This window comes from Pseudophryne corroboree, chromosome 9 (assembly GCF_028390025.1).
Source record: "Pseudophryne corroboree isolate aPseCor3 chromosome 9, aPseCor3.hap2, whole genome shotgun sequence".
Lineage (NCBI taxonomy): Eukaryota > Metazoa > Chordata > Amphibia > Anura > Myobatrachidae > Pseudophryne > Pseudophryne corroboree.
This window is the reverse complement of record NC_086452.1, coordinates 196741088-196765579: the sequence shown is the minus strand read 5'-3', so window position 1 is coordinate 196765579 and position 24492 is coordinate 196741088. Positions and strand designations below refer to the sequence as shown.

General features: G+C 47.5%; 1 protein-coding gene across 2 annotated transcripts in view; it reads left to right on the top strand.

Annotated features, from left to right (window-relative positions):
• SASS6 (SAS-6 centriolar assembly protein) overlaps positions 1-24492 on the top strand; it is a 147027-nt gene that overhangs the window by 4042 nt on the left and 118493 nt on the right. For both annotated transcript variants that reach the window (XM_063940067.1, XM_063940066.1), the window contains exons 2-3: positions 6609-6669; positions 17493-17677. In XM_063940067.1, coding sequence (XP_063796137.1) covers positions 6609-6669; positions 17493-17677 — 246 coding nt within the window. The remainder of the gene's footprint in view (positions 1-6608; positions 6670-17492; positions 17678-24492) is intronic.

Below are 24492 nucleotides of genomic sequence, written 5' to 3'. Positions count from 1 at the left end.
AATACATATGAATAAGAATATGCAAAAACAATATGATAATGATGAAAATAAATAAATAAATAAAAATAATAATGACTTGAGATTCATGTTAAGATTGAAATTAATAGGGAAATGATTGCTGTGAGAATGGGAAAATACTGGTAATGGTGATAATAGTAGTGAACATATATATATAAACCTATACACATTTGTATATGTATGTCTATCTATATATATATATATATATATATATATATATATATATATATATATACCTGATGGTCTTCCTTTCCTATCACCACCCAAACCAGATGGATCACTCTTAAGGGGGCTATTTTGCAACTAGTTCGCTCATCTCGCATAGTATTCGGATTTTCATTTTCCTGTGATCACTGCTCTTACCTCATTATCTAAATTCAGCCCATGGGGTTTCAGGGTTTTTAATGTGAACATCCACTTTAACTCTTCTTTGTTTATTTTCATGTTCATTTCAATCTTAACATGAATCTCAAGTCATTATTATTATTTTTATTTATTTATTTATTTTATTCCTATATTCATTTTTATTTTATTTTAATCTTTATATTTATATTTATTTTGATTTGCATTCATTTTTATTTTTATTATCACTACAAGATACATAAGTAACGAAAGGGATGACCGATTCAAATATGTCCCATTGTGAGCAATACTCTATCAGTATATTCTCCCCATCCCCCTTCTATCATGGACTGATTAGCATATGCCCCTCCTTCCCTTATGGGCATAAATAGCCAACACCTAAAATGGCAGACAAGGACTCCCTGACGAAGGCCAACACTGGCCGATACGCGTTTGAGCATTACAATAAGCATCATAACAAGCCAAGAACTTTCATATCGTTTATATCAGAGCCAGATATCCTAGAATAAGAGGAGGAGGAAAGTACGTGGAGAGAGCCGAGAAACCATCGAGACCTCCACTGCGGTCACGTGATCGGGACAACCCGGAAGTGAGGGAGGACGCCGGGCACAGCTGAAGCAGAGACATCGGAGAAGACCGCTGGCGGAGGGGGAAAAAAAGACAGAACAGAAGCGAGCAGGTAAGGGATTCTGTAGGAGAGGAGAAGGCAAAGCGGATAGCCCTATTAGGGCTAGAAGCATTCCCCTTCTCTCTCTCCAAGACAAATAACCGATCCCCTGTTGTCTAGAGAACCGCGGTGCGCTCACCAGAGCGACATCGGGGCAGATCAGGACACAAAGGAGATACGGTTTGTCCGGAGTCCTTATTACCTCGAGCACTAACTCTGTCCCACTCCCCGCACTGCCAGTGGTCACCTAGGGGTACCCCACGCCTCAGCTCTTGGATTCCATCATTAAGAGGACGTTCAAATTATCAACATTTTCATTATATTGGCTCTGGACTATCCACATATCAATCTAGGACACTATTCCACTACCTAGGTGGGACGCCACCTATAGGAGTGGAGCATTAGCACACCCATCTGAGGGTGTCATTTTTTACAATTTTAGGCACTGCCTTATCCAAAGCAACAAAAACATTTTTTTTCCCATCCCCTTCCCAGTTTCCCCCCCCCCTCTCTACATACAGCAGATGAAGACCTTATCACTGCAAAAAATAAAACACGCATTTTTTCTAATATATACTGTTTATTGTTATTGATTATATATTGCCAGCATCACCTTATAAAACATCATTTGTTCATAGTGCAGCAATTACCAGTCACTAACTATACACTTTTAGCAGGCGCACTTGTGAAACTTCTTGTATCGTTGCTATTTTTGTGGAGTCTCTAGAGGTACTCCGATAACAAGTTGCTGCCCAAACTTACCTGAATATCCATACGCACGAGCGCCAGATACTCCGATTGTCCATATGGAAGTACTACCCTATAAGGGTGATGTATTGTTTGGGGATGGGCTGACGGACCTGGTTTCCACAGCTACGGCAGGTAAATCAAATTTTTTACCATATGTTCCCCAACAGCAAAAGAAAATAACACCCTATCAGATGCAGTCCTTTCGGTCGCACAAGTCCAGAAGAGGTCGGGGATCCTCTATCCTCGCCAGAGGTAAGGGCAGAGCCAAAAGAGCACCTGCTTCGGCAGGTGCCCAGGAACAAAAGTCCTCCCCGGCTGCTCCAAAACCCACAGCATGACGCTGGGGCTCCCCTGAGGGAGTCCGCACCAGTGGGGGCACGTCTTCGACTTTTCAGTCAGGCCTGGGTCAGTTCAGACCTGAATCCCTGGGTGTTGGACATAGTTTCCCAGGGTTACAAATTGGAATTCGAGGAGGTGCCCCCGCGCCGATTTTTCAAATCTGCCCTACCAGCTTCCACATCGGAAAGGGATATAGTGTTAGCTGCAATTCAAACGCTGTGTATACAGCAAGTGATAATCAAGGTTCCCCTGCACCAGCAGGGAAGAGGTTACTACTCAACCCTATTTGTGGTCCCGAAACCGGACGGTTCGGTCAGACCTATTTTGAATCTGTAATTATGGGAGAAAGGGAATGGGAAAACTACTGCACTAGTGTTAAGGTTAATGTACTCTCAGAATAGAATACCCCTTTCTGTAGTGTGTTGCCTAATGACTGGTCAAGCTAGGGGGGTGCTACCACAGATTATATTGTTGCCAATATAAGAAACTCGTTTCAAGGGAAAGGGAAGAATTGGACTTGGTGTGGTGCACTCTTAACAGAACATAATTATTAAAATATAACTTTTATTTTTATTTATGTTTAAAAAAGCCAAGTACTGTGAAATAATAAAATGTATACAGACAAATGTGAGACAAAGTGCAACATATAGTATTAAAAACCCACACTCTCCGGTTCCACTGTGCTGTGCAATGTCTTGTATCTATATATATATATATATATATATATATATATATATATATATATATATATATATATATATATATATATTCTAGGTTCTATGACCTTTATATGTCCAAGGATTGGTGCTATCAGAATATGATCTTAATATTCAGTTAACTGCAAAACTTGCCTGAATTTCACACTGATATTGCATTATTAGTTGGTTTATATTAGAGACCTTTTTTATAACTGATCCACTGGATACTAAATTGATACCAATAATATCACCTATGTATTCCGTATGTCCTTCTTATATGATAGATTATATGTAATCATACGTCTATTGCAATATATCGTTATGTAGAACCTTCATATAACAGTTCCCAAAAGACAAGGCTCCCCGCTCTCAGTCTCAGCTGTCAGCGTGCTCTTGTTCTATTTTTACGAATCTCACTTTTACTTGAAATTACACTTTACGCTCTCAGTCTAGGCTGTCAGCGTTTGTGAAAATTCTTCCATATGCTGAATGGACATATTCAAATTCCTATTTTGAATCTGAAATCCCTAAACCTGTACATAAAAAGATTAAAATTCAAAATGGAATCACTCAGAGCGATAATAGCCAACATGGAGGAGGGGGAGTTTATGGTGTCTCTGGACATAAAGGATGCGTACCTTCATGTCCCCATATATGCCCCCCATCAGGAATACCTGAGATTCGCTGTACAGGATTGTCATTACCAATTTCAGACGTTGCCGTTTGGACTTTCCACGGCCCCGAGGATTTTCACCAAGATAATGGCGGAAATGATGGTGGTCCTGCGCAAGCATGGAGTCACAATTATCCCATACTTGGTCGATCTCCTGATAAAAGCGAGATCAAGGGAGAAATTGCTGAGCAGTGTGGCGCTCTCTCTGAGAGTGCTCCAGCAACATGGTTGGATTCTAAATCTACCGAAGTCACAGTTTTTCCGACAACTCGACTACCGTTCCTAGGTATGATACTGGATACGGAACAAATGAAGCTCTTCCTCCCAATAGAGAAAGCCCAGGACATCCAGAACATGGTCAGGGACCTGCTAAAAACGAAAAGGGTGTCAGTTCACCAATGCACTCGAGTTCTGGGAAAAATGGTGGCGGCCTACGAGGCCATTCGCTTCGGAAGGTTCCATGCAAGGACTTTTCAATGGGACCTTCTGGACAAGTGGTCCGGGTCCCATCTGCACTTACATCGGAAAATAACTCTGTCCCCAGGGGCCAGAGTGTCTCTCCTGTGGTGGTTACAAAGTGCTCACCTGCTGGAGGGTCGCAGGTTCGGAATTCAGGATTGTATCCTAGTTACCACGGACGCGAGCCTCCGAGGATGGGGAGCGGTCACACAGGGAAAAAAATTTCAGGGTCTTTGGTCAAACCAGGAGTCCTGTCTACACATCAATGTGTTGGAACTCAGGGCCATTTACAACGGCCTTCGACAAGCGGAGAGTCTTCTTCGAAACCTACCGGTTCTGATTCAATCAGACAATGTCACAGCAGTGGCTCATGTGAACCGCCAAGGCGGGACAAGAAGCAGAGTCGCGATGGCGGAAGCCACAAGGATTCTTCGCTGGGCGGAAAATCATGTAAGCGCTCTGTCGGCTGTCTTCATTCCGGGAGTGGACAACTGGGAAGCAGCCTTCCTCAGCAGACACGATCTCCATCCAGGAGAGTGGGGACTTCATCAAGAAGTCTTTGCAGACATAACACGTCTTTGGGGAACTCCTCAAATAGACATGATGGCGTCACGCCTCAACAAAAAGCTTCGGAGGTATTGTGCCAGGTCTCGGGACCCTCAGGCAGTGGCAGTAGATACTCTGATAACATCGTGGCTGTTCAAATCGGTCTACGTGTTTCCTCCTCTTCCTCTCATCACAAAAGTGTTGAGGATCATAAGGCAAAGAAACGTACAGACAGTACTCATTGTCCCAGACTGGCCTCGAAGGGCCTGGTACTCGGATCTACAAGAGATGCTCACAGGAGATCCCTGGCCTCTTCCTCTGAGGGAAGACCTGTTGCAACAGGGGCCCTGTGTATTTCAAGACTTACTGCGGTTACGTTTGACGGCATGGCGGTTGAACGCCGAATCCTAGCGAAAAAGAGGTCATCCCTACTTTAATAAAGGCTAGGAAGGAGGTGACGGTTAAGCATTATCACCGTATCTGGCGAAAGTATGTGTCTTGGTGTGAGACCAAGAATGCACCTACGGAAGATTTTCATCTGGGTCGTTTTCTCCACTTCTTACAGACATGAGTGGATATGGGCCTGAAATTAGGCTCTGTTAAGGTACAGATTTCGGCCCTCTCGATTTTCTTTCAGAAGGAATTGGCTTCTCTTCCAGAAGTCCAGACGTTTGTAAAGGGAGTGCTGCATATCCAGCCCCCTTCTGTGCCTCCAGTGGCTCCATGGGACCTGAACGTGGTGTTGCAGTTCCTAAAATCACACTGGTTTGAACCGCTTAACAAGGTTAAGTTGAAATTTCTTACCTGGAAGGTGGTCATGCTGTTGGCCTTGGCATCAGCGAGGCGAGTGTCTGAATTGGCGGCTTTGTCACACAAGAGCCCCTATTTGATTTTTCATGTGGATCGAGCTGAATTGAGGACACGTCCGCAATTTTTGCCTAAAGTGGTTTCTTCATTCCATATGAATCAACCTATTGTGGTGCCTGTGGCTACAAGTGACCTGGAGGATTCCAGATCCCTGGATGTAGTCAGGGCCTTAAAAATTTATGTAGCCTGAACGGCTAAAATTAGGAAAACAGAGGCTCTGTTTGTCCTGTATGCTGCTAATAAGATTGGCGCACCTGCTTCGAAGCAGACTATTGCTCGCTGGATCTGTAATATGATTCAGCAGGCTCATTCTACGGCTGGATTGCCGGTACCAAATTCGGTTAAAGCCCATTCCACTAGGAAGGTGGGCTCTTCTTGGGCGGCTGCCCGAGGCGTCTCGGCATTACAGCTTTGCCGAGCGACGACTTGGTCGGGGTCAAACACTTTTGCTAAATTCTACAAGTTTGATACCCTGGCTGATGAGGACCTAGCGTTTGCTCAGTCGGTGCTGCAGAGTCATACGCACTCTCCCGCCCAATTGGATGCTTTGGTATAAACCCCATGGTCCTTACGGAGTCCCCAGCATCCTCTAGGACGTAAGAGAAAATAAGATTTTAAACCTACCAGTAAATCTATTTCTCCTAGTCCGTAGAGGATGCTGGGCGCCCGTCCCAGTGTGGAAACTCTGCAAGACTTGTATATAGTTGTTGCTTACATAAGGGTTATGTTACAGTTGGAATAGGTCTTGGACCGTTACTGTTGTTTTGTTCATACTGTTAACTGGTTATGTATGTTCCAGGTTACATGGTATGATTGGTGTGGGCTGGTATGAATCTTGCCCTTGGATTGCTAAATCCTGCCTTGTATTGTCCATCTCCTCTGGGCACAGTTCTCTAACTGAGGTCTGGAGGAGGGGCATAGAGGGAGGAGCCAGTGCACACCCATAGTCAAAGTTCCTTTTAGGTGCCCTATCTCCTGCGGAGCCCGTCTATACACCATGGTCCTTACGGAGTACCCAGCATCCTCTACGGACTAGGAGAAATAGATTTACTGGTAGGTTTAAAATCTTATTTTTTGTTTTATGACCTATGAAAAGTGTAACCCACAAAAAGTGTCCCTGGCTCATATATAATAAAGTCAATTTCTAGTTGCTTGTTCCTTGCTGACTTTTTTCCTACCCAATGCATTTTTCACATTACACTTTGTTCCATGTCCTAATCTCTTCCAGGCGACAGACTGCCCGAATCTGCATTGAGCTGCGCATATCTTCAACTCCTGTGCATAAGAAGGTGTGTACTTTACATGACAATTATTTGCACATATGTGTATGACTGATTGCTCCCTTATGCTGCAAAAAACCCAGTACTTGTACTTATATGGACCTGACGACCTGCCATCTCGGTTATCACTGTTTCTCTGACGTCCTAGTGGATGCTGGGAACTCCGTAAGGACCATGGGGAATAGCGGCTCCGCAGGAGACTGGGCACAAAAGTAAAGCTTTAGGACTACCTGGTGTGCACTGGCTCCTCCCCCTATGACCCTCCTCCAAGCCTCAGTTAGATTTTTGTGCCCGGCCGAGAAGGGTGCACACTAGGGGCTCTCCTGAGCTTCTTAGTGAAAGTTTAGTTTTAGGTTTTTTATTTTCAGTGAGACCTGCTGGCAACAGGCTCACTGCATCGAGGGACTAAGGGGAGAAGAAGCGAACTCACCTGCGTGCAGAGTGGATTGGGCTTCTTAGGCTACTGGACACCATTAGCTCCAGAGGGACCGAACACAGGCCCAGCCTCGGAGCTCGGTCCCAGAGCCGCGCCGCCGGCCCCCTTACAGAGCCAGAAGCAAGAAGAGGTCCGGAAAATCGGCGGCAGAAGACATCCTGTCTTCACCAAGGTAGCGCACAGCACTGCAGCTGTGCGCCATTGCTCCTCAGCACACTTCACACTTCGGTCACTGAGGGTGCAGGGCGCTAGGGGGGGGCGCCCTGAGCAGCAATAAAAACACCTTGGCTGGCGAAAATACATCACATATAGCCCCCAGGGCTATCTGGATGAATTTTAACCCCTGCCAGATTCCACAGAAAAACGGGAGAAAAGGCCGCCGAGAAGGGGGCGGAGCCTATCTCCTCAGCACACTGGCGCCATTTTGTCTCACAGCTCCGTTGGAGGGAAGCTCCCTGGCTCTCCCCTGCAGTTACTACACTACAGAAAGGGGTTAAAAAAGAGAGGGGGGCACTAATTAGGCGCAGTATAACAATACAGCAGCTATAAGGGGAAAAACACTTTTATATAAGGTTATCCCTGTGTGTATAACGGCTGGAAAATCCACATTTTTACCCCAGGTAGCCTCTCAACATAAGAAGACGCCGTAGTATCAGGCGCAGTCCTTTGGGCCCCATAAGGGCAAGTGGGCAAAAGGCTCCTCATTTCTGCCCCGTGGCAGAGGGAGAGGAAAAAGGCTGCAGCAAACAGCCAGTTCCCAGGAACAGAAGCCCTCTCCCGTTTTCTGCCAAGTCCTCAGCATGACGCTGGGGCTTTACAAGCGGACTCGGGCACGGTGGGGGCCCGTCTCAAAAATTTCAGCGTGCAGTGGGCTCACTCACAGGGGACCCCTGGATCCTTCAGGTGGTATCTCAGGGGTACAAATTGGAATTCGAGACGTCTCCCCTTCGCCGTTTTCCTAAAGTCTGCTTTACCGACGTCTCCCTCCGACAGGGAGGCGGTATGGGAAGCCATTCACAAGCTGTATTCCCAGCAGGTGATAATCAAGGTACCCCTCCTACAACAGGGAAAGGGGTGTATTATTCCACGCTGTTTGTGGTACCGAAGCCGGACGGCTCGGTGAGACCTAATTTAAATCTGAAATCCTTGAACACTTACATACAAAGGTTCAAATTCAAGATGGAGTCACTCAGAGCGGTGATGGCAAACCTGGAAGAAGGGGATTATATGGTGTCTCTGGACATCAAGGATGCTTATCTCCATGTCCCAATTTACCCTTCTCACCAAGGTTACCTCAGGTTTGTGGTACAGAACTGTCACTATCAGTTTCAGACGCTGCCGTTTGGTTTGTCCACGGCACCCCGGGTCTTTACCAAAGTAATGGCCGAAATGATGATACTCCTTCGAAGGAAGGGAGTTTTAATTATCCCTTACTTGGACGATCTCCGGATAAGGGCAAGATCCAGGGAACGGTTGGTAGTCGGGGTAGCACTATCTCAAGTAGTGTTGCGGCAGCACGGTTGGATTCTTAATATTCCAAAATCGCAGCTGATCCCGACGACACGTCTTCTATTCCTAGGGATGATCCTGGACACAGTCCAGAAAAAGGTGTTTCTCCAGGAGGAGAAAGCCAGGGAGTTATCCGAACTAGTCAGAAACCTCCTAAAACCAGGCCAAGTGTCAGTGCAGCAGTGCACAAGGGTCCTGGGAAAAATGGTGGCTTCCTACGAAGCAATTCCATTCGGCAGATTCCACGCAAGAACTTTCCAGTGGGACCTGCTGGAAAAGTGGTCCGGATCGCATCTTCAGATGCATCAGCGGATAACCCTGTCACCAAAGACAAGGGTGTCTCTCCTGTGGTGGTTGCAGAGTGCTCATCTTCTAGAGGGCGCAGATTCGGCATTCAGGACTGGGTCCTGGTGACCACGGATGCCAGCCTGCGAGGCTGGGGAGCAGTCACACAGGGAAGAAATTTCCAGGGCTTGTGGTCAAGCCTGGAGACATCACTTCACATAAATATCTTGGAGCTAAGGGCCATTTACAATGCCCTAAGCCAAGCAAGACCTCTGCTTCAAGGTCAGCCGGTGCTGATCCAGTCGGACAACATCACGGCAGTCGCCCACGTAGAGAAGCTGCAAGGATTTTTTGCTGGGCGGAAAAATCATGTGATAGCATTGTCAGCAGTGTTCATTCCGGGAGTGGACAACTGGGAAACAGACTTCCTCAGCAGAAGTCTTCCACATGATTGTAAACCGTTGGGAAAAACAAAAAATTGGACAGGTATTGCGCCAGGTCAAGGGACCCTCAGGCAATAGCTGTGGACGCTCTGGTAACACCGTGGGTGTACCAGTCAGTGTATGGGTTCCCTCCTCTTCCTCTCTTACCAAAAGTATTGAGAATTATAAGACGGAGGGGAGTAAGAACTATACTCGTGACTCCGGATTGGCCAAGAAGGACTTGGTACCCGGAACTTCAAGAGATGCTCACGGAGGACCCGTGTCCTCTACCTCTAAGAAGGGACCTGCTCCATCAAGGACCCTATCTATTCCAAGACTTACCGCGGCTGCGTTTTGACGGCAGGGCGGTTGAACGCCGGATCCTGAAGGAAAAAGGCATTCCGGATGAAGTCATCCCTACCCTGATCAAAGCCAGGAAGGATGTAACCGCAAAGCATTATCACCGCATTAGGCGAAAATATGTTGCGTGGTGCGAGGCCAGTAAGGCCCCGATGGAGGAATTTCAACTAGGTCGATTCCTGCATTTCCTGCAAACAGGAGTGTCTATGGGCCTAAAATTGGGGTCCATTAAGGTTCAAATTTCGGCCCTGTTAATTTTCTTCCAGAAAGAACTAGCTTCAGTTCCTGAAGTTCAGACGTTTGTAAAAGGGGTACTGCATATACAGCCTCCTTTTGTGCCTCCAGTGGCACCTTGGGATCTCAATGTAGTTTTGGGGTTCCTAAAGTCACAATGGTTTGAACCACTTGAATCTGTGGAGTTAAAATATCTCACATGGAAAGTGGTCATGCTGTTGGCCCTGGCCTAGGCCAGGCGCGTGTCAGAATTGGCGGCTTTATCCTGTAAAAGCCCTTATCTGATCTTCCATTCAGACAGGGCGGAATTGAGGACTCGTCCTCATTTTCTCCCTAAGGTGGTTTCAGCGTTTCATCTGGACCAACCTATTGTGGTACCTGCGGCTACTAGTGGCTTGGAGGACTCCAAGTTGTTGGACATAGTCAGGGCCCTGAAAATATGTTTCCAGGACGGCTGGAGTCAGAAAATCTGACTCGCTGTTTATGCTGTATGCACCCAACAAGCTGGGTGCTCCTGCTTCTAAGCAGACTATTGCTCGTTGGATTTGTAATACAATTCAGCTTGCACATTCTGTGGCAGGCCTGCCACAGCCAAAATCTGTAAAAGCCCATTCCACAAGGAAGGTGGGCTCATCTTGGGCGGCTGCCCGAGGGGTCTCGGCTTTACAACTTTGCCGAGCAGCTATTTGGTCAGGGGCAAATACGTTTGCTAAATTCTGCAAATTTGATACCCTGGCTGAGGAGGACCTGGAGTTCTCTCATTCGGTGCTGCAGAGTCATCCGCACTCTCCCGCCCGTTTGGGAGCTTTGGTATAATCCCCATGGTCCTTACGGAGTTCCCAGCATCCACTAGGACGTCAGAGAAAATAAGAATTTACTTACCGATAATTCTGTTTCTCGTAGTCCGTAGTGGATGCTGGGCGCCCATCCCAAGTGCGGATTGTCTGCAATACTTGTACATAGTTATTGTTAACTAAATCGGGTTATTGTTGTTGTGAGCCATCTATCCAGAGGCTCCTCTGTTATCATGCTGTTAACTGGGTTCAGATCACAGGTTGTACGGTGTGGCTGGTATGAGTCTTACCCGGGATTCATAAATCCTTCCTTATTGTGTACGCTCGTCCGGGCACAGTATCCTAACTGAGGCTTGGAGGAGGGTCATAGGGGGAGGAGCCAGTGCACACCAGGTAGTCCTAAAGCTTTACTTTTGTGCCCAGTCTCCTGCGGAGCCGCTATTCCCCATGGTCCTTACGGAGTTCCCAGCATCCACTACGGACTACGAGAAATAGAATTATCGGTAAGTAAATTCTTATTTTTTCCACCATCTCTGTGCCACCAGCCCATGTGGCCAGCTCTCTCTGCTGCCATCTGTCCATCCCTGTGTATCAGGACACATGTTTCTGGTAGCAGACCATGAGGGGGTCTCGTTGGTGAAGTGAGACAATGGGGCAGATGTATTAAGCCTGGAGAAGTATAAAGCAGTGATAAGTGTAATGTGATAACCCACCAGCCAATCGGACCCAATTTGTAAATTTACAGTTAGGAGCTGATTGGCTGGTGCGTTATTACCTTGCCCTTACAACTTCTCCAGGTTTAATACAACTGACCCAATGTCAAACGTCAAATAGATTTTGTTTTTTTAGGATAGCGAACAAGCTTAGACACCTGTCAAAAAAATAAATGCTGAGTACATACTATAAGATCTATCGTCCAATATACCTCCCCGAGGCGGATAGGAAGGACCATCTAATGGTGGGTATACACTGATAGATATATCTGCAGATATACCTATGGACGGATCAGGCAGTGTGCTGTGCATACACGCAGCCCGATCTGTCGGGGACTGACGTCATGAACTAGTCGGGCGTGTACACACGCCCTCTCAGTTAAGCTGTCAATCACCGCCGTGTACACACGCCCGCTCAGTTAACCTGTCAATCACGGTCGGTTGGTCGCCTGTACACACACAGCGATGCGCCAATATATCGGTTGATATATTGGCCGTCGGCTGTGCTGCAGGGCCGGCGCGATATGTCTGAACGATGGAGTTCACAGACCTATCGCCCGTACACAAATATTAAAGAAAAAACAGCGCTAATGGCACAAATAAACAATTTTATAAAGAATTATTAATAATTCGACAATTAAAAATACAGTTTTTGTATAAGGGTGTTTAAAATTTGAGACCGGATAATCAATAATATGACCGTGTCCCATTCACTTGTAGTGGATAATTCACAATATAATTCGGCTTCTTTCTAAAGCATTCAATAATGGAGGCTATTACCAGTTATTTGATTCCAAGCGTCGGGTCCTATGTCAGTGGCTCCTTGATGGCAATAGGATTCCATGCACTATTGTTAGGGTCCCAAATATGCTGCTGGTGTTTTTATAGCCACAACTTAGCAGTTCTGTAGCAATGGCTCCTCGTTAGCAACAGGACTCCATGCACTGAAAGTGATGTTTCTGATCCGCAGTTGATGAGTAATTAGTCTCTGTAATAGCCGACAGTGAAAATATCCGTTGACTCCAAAGTGCAACTTACAGGTGGGACAAGGGTCTGATGCGGTCTCAATAAAAGCCTCTGACGCGTTTCGCAGCTCCAGGCTGCTTTGTCAAAGGTCACTGGCTGACGGACCTGCAATATATCGGCTGTTCAATAGAGTAATACTGGAATGGTTACTATTCAAACCTATTTGTGGTACCGAAACCGGATGGTTCGGTCAGACCGATTTTGAACCTGAACTCGTTAAACCCTTATCTGAAGGAATTCAAGTTCAACATGGAATTTCTGAGAGCGGTGTTCTCAGGTCTGGAGGAGGGAGAGTTTCTGGTATCCCTGGATATCAAGGATGCGTACCTCCACATACCGATTTGGCTGCCCCACAAGGCTTATCTCAGATTTGCGCTGTTGGACTGTCACTATCAGTTCCAGGCATTGCCATTCGGCCTCTCCACGGCACCGAGGGTGTTCACCAAGGTTATGGCAGAGATGATGGTTCTCTGCAGGCAGGGAGTGAATATATTTCCATACCTGGACGATCTGCTGATAAGTGTCCTCCAGGGAGAAGTTGTTGCAGAGCATTGCTCTCATGACTCGACTGCTCAGGGATAACGGATGGATCCTGAATCTTCTAAAGTCACATTTGGAGCCGACAAGGAGATTGTCTTTCCTAGGGATGATCCTCGACATGCAGGTGCAGAGGGTATTTCTACCGGTGGAGAAAGCGTTGGTGATACAATCGATGGTCCGGGATGTCTTGAAGCCTGCCCAGGTATCTGTCCATCAGTGCATTCGCCTTCTGGGTGTCAGCGTCCGGGGTCTTACCGGAACGCTGGGGCCGCGGGGCGGGCTTCACGGGCGGCTGGGCAGCGGCGGTGGGGGGCTGCGGCGCTGGGTTCAGGGGTACAGGCAGCGGTAATGGCGCTGACTGGGTCCGCTCGTGGCGGCGGGACGCCGCTGCAGCGGCTCCCTCTCGCTAAACTGTTGCCTAGGAGACCAGGGGCAGTGAGCAGCATGTTGTCAGAAAAGGTCTGCATTACTGGGCGCCGCCATGTTGGAGACCAAGTTTCTGACATAATTCCTGTTCCTAGTTTTCCAGCCAATCCAGGGAGACTTCTTCCTATAAAAGGGGGCTGGTTTAGGACAGGGACGCCAGTGCTTCAGGTTACAACCCTGTTGTAGGTGCTTTAGCCTGTGCTCCCAGGATTCCTGCTGTATTCTGGTACTTCTAACCCTGCTTTGCCAGTTCTCAGTTGCTGCTGCAGTCTTGCCGTCCCTAGCCTGCTGCTGCCCGTGGAGACGCTCTTGGGAAAACCCGGTTCAGTAAGACCCTTTGGGCACGGACGACCCCGGGTCTCCTGCCTCATCCTCCAAGCCACAGTCCGCAGATTCTTGCTTCCAGTCAAGTCCTCGAACCACCATTCACAGTCCTCAGCTCGTTAGCTCCAGCTTCATCTTTCAAGCCACAGTCTACAGTTCTCAGTCTCCAGTCACGACCCAAACTACCGTCCACAGTTCTCAGCTCCTCTACCGCAGTTTCATCTAATAAGTCACAGTCCACGGTTCTTGTCTTCAGCCTCGTTTTTACCCTCGCTCACAGTTCCACAGTTCTTTGTCTACGACCACGTTCTCAAGTCACCGTTCACCAACCTCAGTTTTCTACCTCAGCTCTGTACATAATAAATAATTTCCATTGACTCTCAAACCCCGCCTACATCCTTCATTGCTCCGTGTCCCATGCAAAGGAACTATATCCAACCCCCTCATCTTGTTCTTCCACAGCCTGCTACCTCCTTGGGCAAATCTCAGCTGCCGGATCCCCAAACTTTGCTAGACTTGACACTGGGGAAGATGGTTGCCTCCTACGAGGCACTACAGTATGGAAGATTTCATGCACGGTCCTTCCAACTGGACCTCCTAGACAAGTGATCAGGTTCTCACCTACACATGCACCAGAGGATATGTCTGTTGCCGAAAGCCAGGATCTCACTCCTATGGTGGCTACAACTGCCTCACCTAGAGGGCCGCAGGTTCGGGGTTCATAACTGGATCCTTCTAACCACGGATGCAAGTCTCAGGGGTTGGGGCGCGGTCACCCAAGGGGAAACCTTCCAAGGAAGGTGGTCAAGTCTGGAATCCATTCTTCCAATAAACATCCTGGAACTAAGAGCCGTGTACAATGGTCTTCTACAAACGGCACACCTTCTGCAAAATCGGGCATTCAGGTGCAGTCGGACAATGTAACAACGGTGGCCTACATAAACCGACAGGGCTGAACGAAGAGCAGAGCTGCGATGTCAGAGGTGTCAAGAATCCTCCTCTGGGCAGAAAAGCACGCTGTGGCGCTGTCAGCAATCTTCATTCCGGGAGTGGACAACTGGGGAGCGGACTACCTCAGCAGGCACGATCTCCATCCAGGAAAGTGGGGACTCCATCCGGAGGTGTTCACGGAGGTGAGAAGTCTTTGGGGTGTACCTCAAATAGACATGATGGCCTCTCGTCTCAACAAGAAGCTTCGGAGGTACTGTTCCAGGTTACGAGACCCACAAACAGCGGCGGTGGACGCCCTGGTAACTCTGTGGGTGTTCAAGTCAGTGTACGTGTTCCCTCCACTTACACTCATCCCAAGGATTCTAAAACTCATAAAGAGAACAAGAGTTCAGGCAATCTTCATCGCTCCGGACTGGCCAAGAAGGGCTTGGTACGTGGATCTTCTGGAGTTACTGCTGGAAGATCCGAGGCCTCTTCCTCTTCGAGAGGACCTTCTGCAAGAGAGGCAATTTGCTTATCAAGACTTACCACGGCTACGTTTGACGGCGTGGAGGTTGAACGCCAGATCTTAGCCAAAAGGGCATTCCGAACAAGGTTATTCCTACCCTGATACAGGCTAGGAAAGGAGTAACATCTAAACATTACCACCGCATTTGGAAAAAATATGTGTCTTGGTGTGAATCCAAGAAGTTTCCTACGGTGGAGTTTCAACTTGGACGGTTTCTCCTCTTCATGCAAGCAGGTGTGGATGTGGGCCTGTGTTTGGGATCCCTAAAGCTCCAGATTTCGACCTTATCCATTTTTTCCCCAGAAACAATTGGCTTCCCTCCCTGAGGTTCAGACTTTCTTGAAAGGGGTTCTGCACATACAGTCTCCCTTTGTTGCGCCTACGGCACCCTGGGACCTTAATGTGGTATTGCAGTTCCTGCAATCGGATTGGTTCGAACCTCTACAGGAGGCTGAGGTCAAGTTTCTCATGTGGAAAACGGTCACGTTGTTGGTCTTGGCTTCTGCTAGACGTGTATCGGAATTGGGGGCTTTGTCTTGTAAAAGCCCCTACTTGATCTTCCATGCGGATAGAGCGGAACTCCGGACGCATCAGCAGTTCCTTCCGAAGGTTGTCGGCTTTTCATATCTACCAACCTATTGTGGTGCCAGTGGCTACTGACACCTCAGTTCCATCAAAGTCCTTGGATGTTGTAAGGGCTCTGAAGATCTATGTGGCGAGGACTGCTCGTCACAGAAAATCGGACTCTCTTTGTCCTGTATGATCCCAAGAAACTTGGGTTTCCTGCTTCTAAGCAGACGATTTCTCGCTGGATCAGGTTCACTATCCAGCATGCGTATTCTACGGCAGGATTGCCGTGTCCAAGATCGTTTAAGGCCACTCTACTCGTAAGGTGGGTTATTCCTGGGGGTCTCTGCTTTACAACTTTCCCGAGCAGCAACTTGGTCAGGGTCGAACACGTTTGCTAAGTTCTACGAGTTTGATACTTTGGCCTCTGAGGACCTAAAGTTTGGTCAATCAGTTCTGCAGGAGCCTCCACGCTCTCCCTCCTGTTCTGGGAGCTTTGGTACATCCCCATGGGACTAATGTGGACCCCAGCATCCTCTAGGACGTAAGAGAAAATAGGATTTTAATTAACTACCGGTAAATCCTTTTCTCGTAGTCCGTAGAGAATGCTGGGCGCACGCCCAGCGCTTCATTATCCTGCTATGGTTCGTTTGGTACTGCTTTGTTCTTGGTTTAGTACTGTTGTTACTTGGTTAAGTAATGTTTTGTTCAGCTGTTGCTGAGTTTGCAAGCTGGTTAGCTTGGTTTGCCTTGTATGTGTGAGCTGGTGTGAATCTCGCCACTATCTGTGTAAATTCCTTCTCTCGAAGTTTTCCGTCTCCTCGGTCACAGTTTCTAGACTGAGTCTGGTAGGAGGGACATAGAGGGAGGAGCCAGCCCACACTATCAAAGTCTTAAAGTGCCCATGGCTCCTAGTGGACTCGTCTGTACCCCATGCTACCAATGTGGACCCCAGCATCCTCTACGGCCTACGAGAAAAGGATTTACCATAGGCAATTAAAATCCTGTAATATGAATGTGTGCCAGGGATGGGTGGAAATATTTGTCCTGAGTGGAAATGTTACCATACTGCTAATATTATTACCCTTGATTATTCTTTTGTACTTTTCTGGAGTACTGAAACCAACAATTCTTATAGATGTTGTGCTATACGTCAGTGGTGGGCTCCTTAGTGGCTATATGTGGCCCCCAACTCCCTTCATCTTTGGGAGATTTGTTTCTTATATCTTGTAACACTTGTTTAAAGTGCCTGCTTGTATATTATTACTGATGTGTCTTTTTCTTGTTATATATGTAGTGTTTATCACTGAGATTGAGGGTAATATGCGACCTCTTTGGAGATTAGAGAGCCACCGGTGCACTTCCTAAAGAGTAATGGGTCACCTGTCTCTGTTCTATATTCCCCAGTATATCAATCCACAAGTTATGGCCCAGCATGCTGATGTTACGGCACAGTGCTGATCTAGAATGCAGTGTCACACTGGTTATATATCTGTAAATGACGTGTCTCTTTTATTAAACTAAAAATTCAAGTAGTTTTATGTGATAGCCACAATAGAAACCGCTGGGTAAGGATGTGACATAATGGAATTGATTGGGATGACCTATTTTGTTCCGTCCAGTCAAGTACCACTTAAAATGTAGCTTGATGTCTATTTAGACTCACGCAGTTTGCGTTCTATTTTTATTTCCATTGCCTCTTTAAAATGTATATATGATTTACTCCTTTCCGTGCAGGATCTGGTTGTTCGTATGACTGATGACACAGATCCTTTCTTCCTATACAACCTTGTGATATCAGAAGAGGATTTCCAGAGCCTTAAGCTACAGCAGGGCCTCTTAGTGGATTCCTCTGCGTTCCCTCAGAAGTTTATTGATTTGCTTTATCAGTGCGTCAATGAAGAAAACAAAGAGGTGCCTAGGTGAGGAGTCTGATTTATACTAGATATTTAAATTGTTTAAGATTTTTACAGACATTCTGAGTAAGAATTAGGATTTATTTAAATTCTGTAACTTTTCACCTAATGAACTTTTGGAAGGATAAGATGACAGACTATATAGCATACGCTTCTTGGGTGCACTTTCGTTTTCTAGGGTGTTCATAAATGCATCCCAAATCTTGGTACGTGCAGCGGACATCATAATGTACTGCATGGCCAGCACATACCGATCCTCAGTTATGTTATCAGCATAGAATTAATTACCTGTATGTATAGTTTCTCTAGCATGCATAAGAGATATTGGGGAATTAGTACGATGGGGTATAGATGGGGTCTAAAGGAGCCAGTGCACTTTAAATTTCTTCAACTGGGTGTGCTGGCTCCTCCCCTCTATGCCCCCTCCCACAGGCAGTTTAGAAAAAAAGTGCACTCAGGAGAGGATGCACACTCTGGAGCTCCAGAGTTTTCATCAGTTTCTTTTAAAACTTTATTATTTTTGGTATACTGTTTGGGCAACAGCATACCTGCACCGTGGGAGTTAGGGGAGGGGGGTGGGGGCGGTCACCAGCCTCTGTAAGGTGTCAGAGCCGCTTTCCCGCTGCAGGACCACCGTCCTCAGAGGTTGTTGTACAGCAGGGCACTGCGCCTTAGCGGTCACAATCGCAGCACACCCCTAACATAGTCTGAAGGTGACGACAGTGGTGAGTACAAACCGGGGGCCCCGGTTCTTTGTGCGGCAAAGACGCAGGGGTGGCATACGGGACCCGCTATAACACCCCTTTGTACACTGGCAGCGGTAGTGAAAACTAACACTTGCTGTGGTGTTTTACACTTATATGGAGACTTTGCCAGTATAAATATCAATGAAGCTCCGGTGCCATTACAGGGGGTTGAGCTTCCTCAGAGCGGGACCAGCGGCGTTTTGGCGCCGCCTTCTGCTTACAGCTGCAGCAGCAGGCCCACACAGCTGCTTCAGACACTCAGGATACGCAGGGAAACTGGTACAGGGGTGTAGAAAAGGGGGAGAGTCGCTATTTTACACAATCTGTGTCCTGAAAAGTACCAATAATCCGGTGTTACACCGTGATATAACAGCTTGCAGCCTCACTGGGGCTGTTTAGCTTGGGTGTGCTGTTCCCTTCTCTCTGTATCCCTCTCACATACAGTAAGGGCAGGCTTGCTATTATACTGTATTACTTGCCTGTGTGTACAGTGATCGCGCTGAGCCGGAAAAAAAGTGGTCCCAGGGACCCCTCAGTAATCGCTAAAACGCACTATAGCGCGTATTTTACCCCATAATGAGGACCGGGGACTCTCTTTTACAAAATGAGTGCGTCCCTGGGGGCGCGCTCCGTTGTAGGCAGTCCTGTAGCTCCTTTGATCTCTACGCCGGGTCCCGCTGCCAATCTTGTGGCTTCTTTGATGTCTCTGGGTCCAGCGGCCAATCCTGTGGTGCCTTTTAGGTCTCCAGGTCCAGCGGGCAATCGCGTGGATACAATGAGGTCTCCCACTCAAACCCTTCCAATAGCCGGGCTTCCGTGAAGACTATTAGACGGGGAGGAGGAGCTGTTGGTGCCTTTCACTCCTGCATGCAGCTGCGGCACCCGTACTCAGAAGACCTCTCCCGCAGCGTTAACATCCTTTCTCTACTGCCACCTGTCTCCTCCCCATCCCGGTGCTGCCATTCACTTGTCCCCCTCACCGCCGTGGCCACTCAGGATGCGGGGGCATGCGCCGGTGAATTCCAAGGCTCGGCGCGGCATCCGCAACGCTGAGTCCTGAGTGGCTGCGGTGGTGAGGGGTAGAAGCGAATAGCAGGGACGGGGAGGAGACAGGTGGCCGCAGAGAAAGCCAGGGATGCCCACAGCAGTGAGGAGCTAAAGAGAAGAGGTGTCTTTCAATATCTGGTTTTCAAGCAGCCCCTGGCATGGGAGGATTCATGTTAGTAATAAACAAACATATGGGCAATTGGAGGGATGGCAACAGCTAACGATCCAAACACTGGGGGTTAGGGCATTGCCCAGCATACCCCAACACAAATGCACACATTGACCAGCATAGTTACCACACCCCCATATACCCACATCCTCCATAGCCACACAGTGCCATCACATGCACCCCACCAACCACACATTGCCCATCATACACACACCCAATACCCACACATTGGCACTGTGTGAGTATATGTATAATGGCCAATCATATGCACTCCCCACAACATGTTCACAGTGCCCATTATAGACACCCATCTGACACCCCCTCCACTGACACCCGTGATCACTGTGTCTGTGGACGACAACTGGGGGTCCGAGATGGTGGCTACAATGTGTCTAAGTGTTCACCTGGTGCAATGTGTATAATGCGCTCTACCTGGTGCAATGTGTATAAACGCTCTACCTGGTGCAATGTTTATATGTGCTTTGCCTGGTGCAATGTATATAACGTGCTCTACCTTGGCGCATTGTGTAGAAAGTGCTCTACCGGGCGCATTGTGTAGAAAGTGCTCTACCGGGCGCATTGTGTAGAAAGTGCTCTACCGGGCGCATTGTGTAGAACGTGCTCTACCGGGCGCATTGTGTAGAACGTGCTCTGCCTGGTGCATTGTGTAGAACGTGCTCTACCTGGCGCATTGTGTAGAACGTGCTCTACCGGGCGCATTGTGTAGAACGTGCTCTGCCTAGTGCATTGTGTAGAACGTGCTCTGCCTGGTGCATTGTGTAGAACGTGCTCCACCGGGCGCATTGTGTAGAACGTGCTCTGCCTGGTGCATTGTGTAGAACGTGCTCCACCGGGCGCATTGTGTAGAACGTGCTCTACCGGGCGCATTGTGTAGAACGTGCTCTGCCTAGTGCATTGTGTAGAACGTGCTCTGCCTGGTGCATTGTGTAGAACGTGCTCTACCGGGCGCATTGTGTAGAACGTGCTCTACCGGGCACATTGTGTAGAACGTGCTCTACCGGGCGCATTGTGTAGAACGTGCTCTACCGGGCGCATTGTGTAGAACGTGCTCTACCGGGCGCATTGTGTAGAACGTGCTCTGCCTGGCGCAAAGTGTTGTGAATGCTGATTAACATACAGGACAGAAAAAGCAATACCTTTTTACACTGAAATTCGAGCAGCTGTGGCTGCTGGATGTAATCTTTAACCTACGTACTTTTTACACTGTTAGCGTACAAAGGTCCGTACCGTGTACGCACTTTGTGTACACACGCCGCGACGGACGTACAAAGTACACGCAGTGCATACACACACACAGACACCCTGAGAGCACAATGCAGCTACACGTGTGTCTGAGATACACTTTAAACCTTAGCAGGAAGGAGACCCGACACCAATTGTATTTAAGATGTTGGGATCCGACCCACCAACATATAATTGCTGAAAGGGGGTTAAAACAGATATACAATTACAATAAGAGAAAAGAGGCTACAATACAATGGTACATACGTTTGGTATCGCCAGCGCCACATGGTCCGGTGCTCAGATCAATCAGGCAAGATGACCTTCAGAGAGAGAGAGTGACCGGCTAGGCAGCTTTGGCTTTTATACAGTTGGTAAAAACACAATACAATGGAAACTGTAACCTCTTCATCCATAGGTCAAATGGCTGGTCATTTACAGTACAGGAGGGGTCATAGGTTGGTTTGAATAGGTGGGCGATGTCTGTTCCAGGTGTGCTTGCAGTTGGTTCCACCGGGTTCCCGCCGAATATCAAAGTACAGTATAATAGTAATAGTCTGTTCCTGCGCATAATTATGCTCAGGAGCGTGCTATCTTCTGCAAACTGCTACCGGAATGTTGCCCTTAAAATACAATACACCTGGATACCAAATACCACCTCATAATCTAATGCTGTCCCCTCATATCCTGTAAAGGTAAATCCCTTTGATGTACCATTTAAACAAGTATAAATTGCTGGTGTGGTGCATGTGGGCTATGTGTTCATTGTGCACTATGTGGATTTAATATGTGATGTCTTTGTGGCTTTTCCATGCAAGTACAAATGCTACCGTAATTACTCATACCACGCGCTAATACGCAGGACCGCGTGAGCGGTCATACGCAACTTGCGGATATGTGCACGCACGGCAGAACAAGTACGCGCACGGAGGCCATCTGCGTGGAGTTTGTCCGTGATGTGTGTACTGTAATATTTTCCGACTTCGACAGTGTATAATGACGTGCTCTACCTGACGCATTGTGTATAACGTGCTCTACCTGGCGCAATTGTGTATAACGTGCTCTACCTGGCGCAATTGTGTATAACGTGCTCTACCTGGCGTATTGTGTATAACGTGCTCTACCTGGTGCAGTGTGTATAAGCCGCACTACTGTGTGGTGTAATGTGAATTGGCACTATTATGTGGTCACGCCCCTTTCCCATGAAGCCACGCCCCTAAAATTTTGCGGCGCACCTTCGACGCGCACTGCCTATGCTTTGTAATCTAGCAGGTGGAACACCAATTCACTTTATGCCTAGGGCACCAAAATGTCTAGTTACACCTCTGGTGCAGGGTGTCCTACATGCTACACAGCCCAGCAGCATTGTCACCCCATCCCTCCACCTTGCAACACTTTTGTAGTGTCCAAACAAGATTAAGATTAATAAGAACCTTTATTCCGATGGGACCCAGAAAGAGACCGGTAGGACCCCAATTTTTGAAAAAGTGAGGGGTCCCTGGGACCCACTTTTTTTTGGCTCAGCGCGATCACTGGTGACTCACTTTTAAAAATTGGGGTCCTACCTGTCCTTTTCTCCAGCAGGGTCCACAGGTCATCCACAGGATAACAGTGGGATATGATAAAGCAACAGCGGATTTGCACCAATCGGTCAAAGCTTTTCCGGCCTCCCAGCATGCAACAGGCCCGTCCATATATCCCCGCCTCCTTGCTCAGGCACATCAGTTTTTTGTTTAGTGCGGCAGGAGCCGGACCATGGTTAGAGGGCTGCTGGTTTTTAGCAGTCCTAAGCTTTCTTATTTTTATAGTCTTACTATTTTTTTTCTTGAGTGATCTTTCTAAACAGCATCTTATACATACCTTAGAATGAGAGTCTCCGCCGGATCGCGACAACGCTTACCCACGAGTACAGTGCTGTTTCGGCGGGCATATGTGTCGGATATACTAGCAGGTCCAGCAGACGTTACCAGGCTCTGTGGCCGGAGCACGTGGAGAAGGTAAGGCATCGGTTCCGCTTAGTAGGGGAATACGGACACAGCCATACTGTTGTGGGACGAGACTACCAAACAGTCACTGACGCGGCTGCCACCACAGGTGCACCAGTGCTAGGCCTTAGGGATCAGAGGCTCCAGGAATAGTATGAGGATGTGATCCCTAGGGTTGATGTCAGCAGTGGGGAGTCAGACGTTCTCCTGGTCGCCCCTCCCCCCAGTTCATGACCAGTTTCCTCCGAGTCTCCCGCCATGAACTGTTTCTCGCTTCCGTCTCAGACGCTGTACACGAAGGGGACCCAGTCGCAGCATAGGCGGCTGTGTGACTGGTGCGTCGGTGTTCACTGAGCGTCTGTGTTCACTATAGTTTCATGGAGCGGCAGTGTACACTAGTAGCGTCTGGATCCACTTAGCGTTTGCTAACGTATTGATTGGTCCTGGAAGCGAGGTGAGTCTCCCTGTATCCCATTCTACTGAGTACGGGTAATACAGCACTAAGTCTCTATCTACCCTTTTGAGTACCAATAGTTAGAGAAGTGCCTATTGCATATGAGTCTGTATACTATTACTGTTTCTTTCGCAATGCGGCTGAATACGTTCTGTTTAAACATGATGCAGTAATATGTTCTCCTACATACTTAAAATGAATTTGTAGTTTATGATGTACTAATATTGCTTATTATAGTAATGTATAACATGTGATTGATTGCTGACTTTACTTTATTTCTGTCAGTTAGTTTTATTCCGATCCTCAATGCCGGTGCATGGGTAGGGTCGGATTGTATGTCACTTTAAGAAATTTAAAGTGATTACAGTCACAAATTGTGTAGTACACTGTGGAAGTGTTGATTTTTTATCATGTCTAAGAGTGGCAAAGGTGAGGAAGGTACACTCACAGCAACACCAACACTCATATCATGTTGTCTTGCAAAGCTGTGTTATCCTCACAGGATCTGGTTCAGGATGGTTTGTGTGCAAATTGTTTTAGCTTTCATCAGGGGTTAATGAAAAATACAAGGCAGATTCGGGTGCAGATGGATCCACCTTGGGCTATGTTTGCACAGACTTTATCCAGTATAGCTGAATGGATAATTCCTCCAACTCCTGTACCAGGGATAGGTTACACTATTAACCCTTACATGCAGCTCCCCACCTATGGTGTATCACTTCCAGCAGCAGCCTCTCAAAAGAAACAAGCCGGTGGTAAGTAAATCTTCACCTTCACAGGCTACACATGATTCAGATGAGGATTCATCGGAAGATGAAAGCTCAATTAATTCTACTTCGGCATACAAAGAGGAGGAGGAAGGTGCCAGCTCAGTGGATATAGCTGAGTTAATCAAAGCAATGAAAGCCATTCTATCCTTAGAGGATTCAGCAAAGTCTGAGTGTCCAGGGTCAGATCAGCTGATGGAAATTATGGAAGAGGCTTGGGCTACGCCCAATAAGAAGTTTAGATTTTCTAAGAAATGGAATTCCAATTATCCTCTTCCAGCTGGGGATTGTTTAAAAAGGGAGGTGGCTCCTAAAGTAGATACGCATGTAATTCAATAAGTGCGAAAATCTACATTACCTTTGCCTTCAACATCATTAAATGATGTCACGGATAGGAGAGTGGATGGTTTT